Genomic DNA, 9,143 nt, shown 5'->3' on the forward strand with positions numbered 1-9,143 from the left:
CCCGCTTTCCGTCTCTTTCTTTCTTCAGTTTTGCAGAGCGTTAAAAACGTTCGTCAAAGTATTTCGTGTTGTAAACGTACAGTTTATGGAAGTGCTTTATTTATTCGCCAAAAATCACTCTTGATCTGTACAGAATGTCTAAATTAAGTTTGTAGTTAATGATTTTCAATCGCACCGTCCACCGTCAACTTTGGCGTCAGTTTGCTCGATCAGTTCCGTTTGAAATCGTGTTGATCGATGCGATCGGCCGTTTCATCGATTATCATTTGACAGTCGCGGCCCGCAATCGTCGGCGAACGCGTTCCTCTCATTCATAAGTTCACTGGCCGTAAATTGTCGTAATTTTCGCCAAAAGTGGGTAAATTACACGTACATTATTAAAGTTTTCGTTGTTATTACATTTTTTAATCGTATCCGGTAGTGTTCCTCCGTAGTGTGTTCCTGTTTGCGCCAGTTGAAACGTTAGGGTTTGCCGGTTTGGCTTTTGTTTTGTTCCTTACGGCCGCGGAGCGTACGCGCGTAGAGTAAAGTGTCTCGTAGTGGTTGTGGCATTGTAGTAAAAATTACTACAGGTGGAAATATGTGTTCGTTAAGGCGCGGGTTAGTTTCGTTCACCTAAAACGTGCACCGCTTTTCGTGCCGTCTCCGTCGCACCGAGGGTATCGCGTGGTGCGCTGATAAAACCGGCGGTTTCTCGTGAAAGAGTCGGGATGCGTCGCCTGTGAAACCGTATAGTGTTAGTGGTGTGGTTTTTAGTGCTTAAGTGAACACAGCGCGCCGTTGTGTTCGTTCAGTATTCAACAAACCAGTGCCGCGATTGGACCTCGTGTCGTGTCATTCCATCAGCTGCAAGTCTGCGCCGATAGTGTTTGCTGTCTTTCTGCCTAGCAGCATTCCAAAGGAACGTAGCGGAAGCCCCAGTTCGCTTCAACGCCGTATGAAAATCTTTCCCCCACGAGGGTGCGGTAATACCTCACGTAGCGTAGCCTTCTGTGATAAGGAGTCCCCCGCGTGACCGCGCACCGTTTGCGTTCAGCGACGCCTTGTGTGTGTTTGGTACACTTCCTCTGAACACTGTGTGTGAGTGCGTTCTGACAGCTGTTTGTAGTGATCGGTCAAGGCCAACTAAGCAATCGGTGTGTGCTTCTTGTTCGATGAATGATTTATTCTTCATCTGTAACAACTGCCGGCGTCCTCGGCCCTGAGCCACCTCCAAACTCTGTGTATCCGTGTGTGTTGTGAATAATAAACAATCAGTCATTGTGGCAGTGTCCAGGCGCTACAAAACGCAAACACGCGGTGTGTCCAGCGTTCGTTATCTAGTACAAAGCTCTTCTGCGTGTGCAACCTTCACGGGCTACTTGAGTTGGTAGCGCGGAACAGAACTTACAAGCGACGAAGCAACCCTCGAGTCGAAAATGTTGTCCCATTTGCTGAAGAATGAAGACGTCATCGTTTCGACCGGCAACGTGCTGAACGTGAGCGATCTGCGCAAAAAGGCCGGCCAGAAGCCGACCGACGAGGTAAAAGCCTAACTTGTCTAAAGTACATTCCTATTAGCAGCCGATTTCCAATCCCGGTCCTCCATTATTGGGGCCATCCATTGGCTTGGCTCATTTCCGAACTTTCTGTGTTTTGTTTTGGTGCGGGAAACGTAAATATTTACATTTTTACACGCATGGCCCCTGTCCGTGGGGCCTACAGAGGGAAGCAATTTGCCACGGTGTGAGCGGAATGCAATTTATCCTAAAATATGGGTTAATTCAAAACAGATGAATTCTTACGGTTATTGTAGGTTGTTAAGATGTCATGATTTCGATCCTTTTATCGCAGCGGCCTTGGTGATCTCATTTTCCCGTGGATCACATAGAAAACATGGTCGAAAAATAGAGCATGAGCTCATCCCCCCGCGCTACGATATTGATTTGTGATCGATCCGACACCGGTCGATCGATCCGCCACAAACATGCCTTGATCGTCCTTGAACACTTTGACTTCGTCGTGAGAAGCTCGTGCGATGTGTTTTCGTTACGATTAATCAAAATGAAACAAACTCCTTTTTAGGGAACCGAAATTCACCTTATCACAATCGAAAATTCGGGAAATTTCTTCCACCAGAGCGACAATCTATGACGAAACCGTGGCTCAAGGTTGCAACCGGTTGTTGCGCTTCCGTCACGAGTGCTCACGGTGGGGTGGTTGATAAAAACAACCCCATTCACAGTGACTTGCACTAATGGATCGAGTAAATCCCGAACCAACGAAAAGGATGATGTCACTAGTTGTTGGGTTGGGCGTATAAACATCATCATCACCGCGGGTCGACGTTCTGATGGCTTCACTCGTCGGGTGCCGTAATCTGGTTTATCGAAAGCGAAACAAACTCTTTGGCACACGGCCAGCGGCCAGCGCCGACTTACTCGCGGGGCTTTCCGTGACCACGACCTCTTGTGTTGGTGTTAATCGATCGATCCTCCTCCTCTGGCGGGTGTCGTCATCGTATTGTTGCGACGTCATGTCATGTCCGCTGGTGTCCGTTTTCACTTGACAGAACTTTCTACGATAATTGTTTTCCACACATTGCGCGCTGCGTCATTGCGTTTGTTTAGAAACTTGCAATGTTTGGCCATCACGGGGCTGGTTATTTTTAGTTTGCTTTTAATCCTATCTCTTGTTAGCGCGGCCAATGATACCGAGTTCGAGCGAGTGGCTTGCCGGGGATGCCGCAACCCTGAGCGAAAGTGTTTGTGGGTTTGGGTACATAAATTTAAAAGTACCACATTGCCCACCCTGCTTTTGACCACAAATTGGCGGCCCGTGCTGACGAAGGAAGGCCCGATTGCAAGCGGACGGGTGGATCTTGTCGAATGGAACGATTATAAAACATTCACTAACATGTTACTACTATTCCTTATTTCGACGATAGAATAGAGCTATAGAGCTAGGAACGACATTCATGTAACTTTGCGGACAAAACAGACAAGGCCACACGCTTCCCACAGAGCAATAATGGAATACAATTTCCGGCAGCCTGTGGACATACCAACTTCCGCTCCGCAGTCACGAGCCGCAGCGGCGGCGAATACAGGCAGCTCTACGGATCCTTGGCAGAAGCTTGGGCCTGGAACGAACGCTTCTACTAAGTGCGCCGGTGACAGTGCCTCTATGTTCTTTTTTCTGGGCCACATTACTTATGTACGAGAATGTGAGAGCAAAAAGCAACATTTCCGCCATTATGAATGCAATTCCACGCTCGTGCGCATCCTTGGGAAATCATTATACCAAGGAAGTGCCCCGGAGCGATGGGTTTGTCCCAGATCCGTCTGAATAGGAGTTTCCGTGCCAAAGCTAGCGCTGTGACAAACTCCCTGCCAAGGAGCCACTCAGCGGTCAAGTAACGGAAGTGATGGGTACACCACTTTGAATACACAGCGATAACAACGACAGGCGGCGCTGGTGATGATAATTGAATACGCGGACACGAACATCATGACATCGGTCTGCGGATCCGCATCACCACACGGTTCTGGTAGTTTCTAATCGGATTTCTTCGGAAGTCACGTCGCTTTCACGGGGTTCATCAAGGCAAATGGCGCTCCCGAAAACGAAAAAAACAAACCGCGGTTCACGATTAGAGACTGTTGATGATTCTTTTTCGAAAATGTGTCAGTGGCCCGCCGGGGGATTCGGTTGCGTACTCAAAGATTGACAGCAGCTTCATCAAGCGGGAACGACCGTCGTCGTCGTCGTCGTCGTCGTCGTCGGGTTGAACATTTCACTTTCAGCTCCCCGCGGACCTGTATGACCGCTACGCATCGGCCTCGTTTTGAAGATTTTTGGTGCCACCGAAAAACACAAAGCGTTGTTGTCGTCCGCTTCGTTTAGTGTAAAAATAAAGGAAGTCTCGTCATAATGCGTAATGTTCCCCGGCCGTCCCCGGGGGTCTCTGGGTGTGTTACGGCATTCGCGATTGCCTCACGCGCAAAGACGATAAATATGGTCCACAATTTCTAACACCAGATGGTGGAAAAAGGGGGCATTCTATAACGAATGATTCGACACAGAAAACCAGAATGCTTCGGAAGATCGTCGATGCCACCGGAGATGCACTTTACGCTTCCCTTTGCGGGTGCTGGTGACACTTTTTCTTGCTTCCTTCGTTAGGAAGAATAAAAAAGTGTCACAAAAAAATGGCAACACTTATGTAAAGCAATTAACCGTTGGCACCGAACCATGTGGCGGCGGCGGCGCCGCATGAAATGTTCGTCCGAGCTCCCCTCCGGGGCGCAATTTAACGCAAGCTACCGGCCCCCCTTTCTGGCCCCTAGGGTGCCTCCCCGTGGGTGATATTTGATCTTCTCGCGGTCGAGCATAAAGTGCAGTGGTTTTGCATTTTTTTTCTCGGTTCGTGGAGTCGGTTTTCCCTTGCCTCGTCGAATCCGGCCGGCTGCGAACTTTCCCATTTGTGTTGGTCGAACCACAGGTTGGTGGTCGCCTGTCGCCGGGCACGGGGACACCATTTTGTAGTACATATTTCTTAAAAATAGCATTCGAAATCGATCGATCAATATCGCCGCCGCCACACGGAGAGCGGACGGCTGGTGGTCGCGGTCTATCCGAGGGGCCGTGGGTTTTGTGACATTTCGAAATTTGTCCGCTTCCAAAAGCGAAGTTCCCGTTTCCGTGTCGCCCCCCTCGCGCTTAGGAGGACAGCGGGAATGCATTTATTTATAAGATACATCACCGTGCGCGACGGATGGATTCGTTTCGGGCGCGCGCGGAATGGACGTTTGACGAGCGATTGGCCTCCTGCCAGCAAGGAGGGGCCAACTCGACTCCGTCCAGCAGCCCGAGCATCGACGACTGGCCACTTTCACCTTACGCCACACGCTACAGTTTCTGAATGATCCTCTTTTTCCAGCTCACCGATTGCCTCCGTTCAACGTTCGGCGATGCGGAAGTGGTCGAACAGAAGCACCAACACCGGCGGCTGGTCGTTCGCCGGAACAACGATCTGCTCGAGAAGGTCGGTGAACATCCGCGGAAGGACATTAAGATCGGTGCGAAAATCTTTCTCACGTGCTTCTCCGAGTCCGCCCTAACCGAGGCGGTCGAGAAACTGTTCGAAGTGCTGGAAGTGTCCTACCTGGACAACCTCATTCTGGCGTGCCATCCGCCGGCCGTCAGCACCACCAATGGTACGGGGAGCGGGGAGCGACCAGAGGACGACGGGGACTCGAAGGAGGAAGGTGTGCTCGAGTGGGCCGTCGGGAGTGACAATGCGGTCGGAAATCTGCAGAACCTGTGGGGCCTTCTCGAGCGGTACTCGGGGCTGGGTAAGATCGGCCAGCTGGGCATCGCCGATCTGGATGCCGATTCGCTGCAGAAGCTGTACGAAGGGGCGACGGTTCGTCCGACGATTGCGCAAATCAATCTAGCAGCCTGCTGCGTGGTGCCACCGGAGTTGCAGGCCTACTGTAATCAGAACGAAATTCAGCTACTAACACACAGCGATCCACAAGGTATGCCGTCGGAGGGAGGTAAATCTTTCGAATCAAGTATTCATTTGTGTGTTTTTCTAGAGCTACTGCCGCGGGACGTTCTGAACGAATTGGAACTCGATAATTACGGTGTGGCTTGGTCGTTAAGGTATCAGGTACACATCAAGTGCCGTGGGGTCCTGGCGGCCAAAGGGTTCATTGTGAGCTTGGATCGATCGAACTGAGCAGGCTGAGAGGTGAACCACCAGTGAACATTGCTACTGCAGGACAGTTCTTTGATAAACCCTTATACATTCGAATTACCGAAGCGGAGCAGGCGACGCATTTGGCGGACGACAACGAAGAAGATGGGTGCGTACCAGAAGGACCCAACCTGTGTGTGTGTGAGTTATTGTGCCGTCAACCTGTGTTTCCTGGGCGCAGCTGTGGGTTTAGTTGTTAGCCGTTGTTAGTCCGTCGTTTTCTCTGTTTTCCTATGACCAGATGCTCTTAACACACACAACATACGATGTTAACAATACCGTAAGCGACTGTGAAGATTTTAGGAGAAGAGAACTAATGGCGCCGAAGAAACGGAAGGGGTGGTAACTTAACGTGTTAGTGGATAGGACTTAGTAGAACAAAAAGACAACAAATCTTTTGCCCCGGCAGCAAGTTTATATGATGATACTATTACCATAGCGCCGCTGTAGCCGAAAAGAAGTACAACATTGTGTGTCGTCAGTGTAGGTTTATAACGCTTTTTACGCATAGTGATAGAGAGAGATGGCCACACAGAGCCACCCAACAGGCAGCAGTTTACAATGAATGTGTTTTTCATTCGTTTCGTCTTACAATTCGCATTTCAAACCCCGGTAGTGTTTCGGAGGTGAACACATTTTCCCACCGGTCTGGCGTGCAAGCTTTCATGCAAGCTGCATCCGTGTTCCGAACCCGGTCGTGTTGCAGTAACTTTTGCAACGTGATGGACTATCCGATCGGTAAAGATTTACGCATTCAATTTGATTATTTTCATATTATTTCCCGATATTTTGGTTGTCTGAAGATGGATAAAAGAAATTCGGGTCAAAGTTGGCGACGTCAACCACCGACGATGTGCTGCTTGTGTGCAATCGCGAACCGCGGGAACCCACCACCAGCTGGCGCTGATCGATTCATTCGGATGACCGGTCATCGGAAAGCGCGATGGGAAATTTGACAAAAATCGTATTTCGGATTTCTGACCACATTTTATTTCAACTTTAAAGGACAAAGAACACTTAACCGGGCACCCCAAAATGGAAGGAAGGGACAAAACAAACTAAACTTATAAAGCAGTAGTTCCGATGAATGTGTAGAACTTCGTGGTGTTTCTTTTAGAGGAACGTGTCACAGTGCGTGTTGTGTGTTCCGTCTGCCGGATGACCGGATGTGGTTACGCTTAAGGGTGTGTGCGTTCCGCAGGATCTTCTTTCCGGCTTGTAGTCACGCGTAAACACATCGACCTATTTACACCGTCCGCCCAGAGGACAGATAACTGTGTTAACAATGATAAAACGAACAATAAAACAAGAATGCACTATTCGGAACAACGTTTTCCACTGCCACTGCCTTCGAAACACATGGACTCCGGAATGGATTCCATTCGAAGACGCTCACCGTCCGTGTTATTTATTGGGTTTACGACACGGTGTGTCGCATCCGAAGGTTCCGAACTTGTCGACGGTGATCTTGGTCAGTCCGCCAAAATCGCGACCGCCCGAACTGTCCCGCGTCGTCCCTGTTGTCCTGTCGTCTGGCTGTCTGCCATTTGATGTACGTTTTCGTCGAACCGGCCCCCGAACCGATCCATTCATCAACTCTCTGCGTCGCATTGGCGGTTTTTCATTTCAGGGAGGCCTGCCAGGCACAAGATTTTATTGCCCCGTCGTCGTCGCTGGAGCGGAGAGCGGAACGGTAAGTTGATTCAAATTTTTGCATTCGCCCCTCGTCAGCCACCCGATCGCCCGATCGATCGGGGGCTTCTGGACGATGATGCATTGAAATCGTTTGAAGCTTGTGAAGTCCTTCGGAGAGGTTGGGACGACCGATGTCGGCGCGGCGGAATACAATTTCTCCCGTCTGCGCGTTCCGGTGAAGATTTACGATTTTCTTTTCCACCACGGCGCGCAGTGACGCGAAGTAGTTAAATTATTGATTTTTTATTCACTTCCCTGGCCCCGCGGCTGCTGTCCTTTTGTGAGGATGTGATAACTTTTGCCTTCAGACGCGGATATTGATCAAGAAGCGACGGATAATCTTATTATATTTTAGGTTGACTAACGAAATGAAATCTCGAAAAAGGGTTCATGGGGCAAGTGGGGCCGTGGCCAGTGAATCAAAAAACAATTGGCAGCCAACAAATGAACTTGAAAAGCGAACAGGAGCGCAGCATTTTGTCGGATAGCTTACGCGGCGGGCACCGAAAACTCGTCCAACGTTCATCCTGAAATGTACCGGTGAAATGTCTCGGTTCCAAGGGGGTGATATGGTGCGCGGGTGACGGGGCCATTCAAGTGAACGAAAGGGCGGTACGTCCGATGAAGATCATTAGCAATGGTTCATCGAAATGTCCGCGGTTCAGCAATTTATGTTCATGATTCTTGACTCGACACCCAAGTGAATGCAAAGTTGTAGAAATATACATTTCCTTACACATTCCTATTTCTTTTCCCTGAAAAATCAATCCGCAATGTGTTTCCGTGGTCCCTGCGTTGGCCTTACAAAATTCCTATCTTTCACGTCAAGTCCCCGATTACGTCCATCAAAGCCGACGAGAGGAAACACGAACTCCTGGCCCGTCTTGCGTCGTCCTTTGGCCCGGCCATTGGCACATTATTGAATTATTCTTCCATCTCCGGAGAACTCCCGCCGCGTGCTGTGCCGTACTGGTGCCACCGCGTGCCCCTCGGTAAAATCTCCCTCTCGCAGCGTCGTACACGACTCATATCTAGATTCGCCGAGGCCAAAGGGATTGCATTTCGTTTTTTTCGTTTTCGGGGTTTCCTTCCTTTCCACGACGACGTGCGCTATGCGCTATGCGGTCAATTTCTCCGTTCTCGTCGTCCTTATCAGCATCTTGGGGCCAGGCGCCATCGGTTCGACCACCTCATCGTTCAGACAGAGAGAGAGAGCGCGGGCACCGTGCTGAATCGTCATCGTCGTAAGCATATTTGCGCATAAACGCATCATAAAAACCCCCGTGGGGAGGGTCGCGGTGAAAGATGCTTCGGCTGGTGGTGGAGAATGATGCAGAGAAAAGTGGTCCGCGGTTTTGCGGTTCCGCCCAAGGATTGGCGACCGACCGGCCGACCGGGATCGTTCCGAGGAGGGAGGCTGATGATCGTGGTGGGGAGCAATAGAGTCGTTATGATACGGCGCCCCGGTACGTTGCCACGGGGTTGAGTAAACAAAGTAATTATTTTATATCCGATCGACCGGCGTCGATAATCTGCGGCCGAATGCCCGGTCCCGATGATCCCCGCCATTCGACGACCATTAATGAACGGACGATGAGGATAACGACGACGACGACGACGATGGTTTCCGTTCCGATGCTTCGGTTTTAAAGGGCTTTTTGCTAGAATCTTTGCCCGGCTCTGCTTCTTAGATAACGAAGGTGGG

The 9,143-nt window shown here is 50.2% G+C and overlaps 1 protein-coding gene across 1 annotated transcript; it reads left to right on the forward strand.

The window, feature by feature from the left end:
• Positions 1-1,207: 1,207 nt before the first annotated feature.
• On the forward strand, positions 1,208-7,044 carry LOC128277975 (glutamate--cysteine ligase regulatory subunit). Its single transcript, XM_053016594.1, has 3 exons — positions 1,208-1,523; positions 4,922-5,522; positions 5,583-7,044. Exons 1-3 carry the CDS (start codon positions 1,419-1,421, stop codon positions 5,723-5,725), a joined length of 849 nt encoding a protein of 282 aa, XP_052872554.1. The 5' UTR covers positions 1,208-1,418; the 3' UTR covers positions 5,726-7,044.
• Positions 7,045-9,143: the final 2,099 nt, after the last annotated feature.

The sequence above is a fragment of the Anopheles cruzii genome, chromosome 2 (genome assembly GCF_943734635.1).
Source record: "Anopheles cruzii chromosome 2, idAnoCruzAS_RS32_06, whole genome shotgun sequence".
Taxonomy (NCBI): Eukaryota; Metazoa; Arthropoda; class Insecta; order Diptera; family Culicidae; genus Anopheles; species Anopheles cruzii.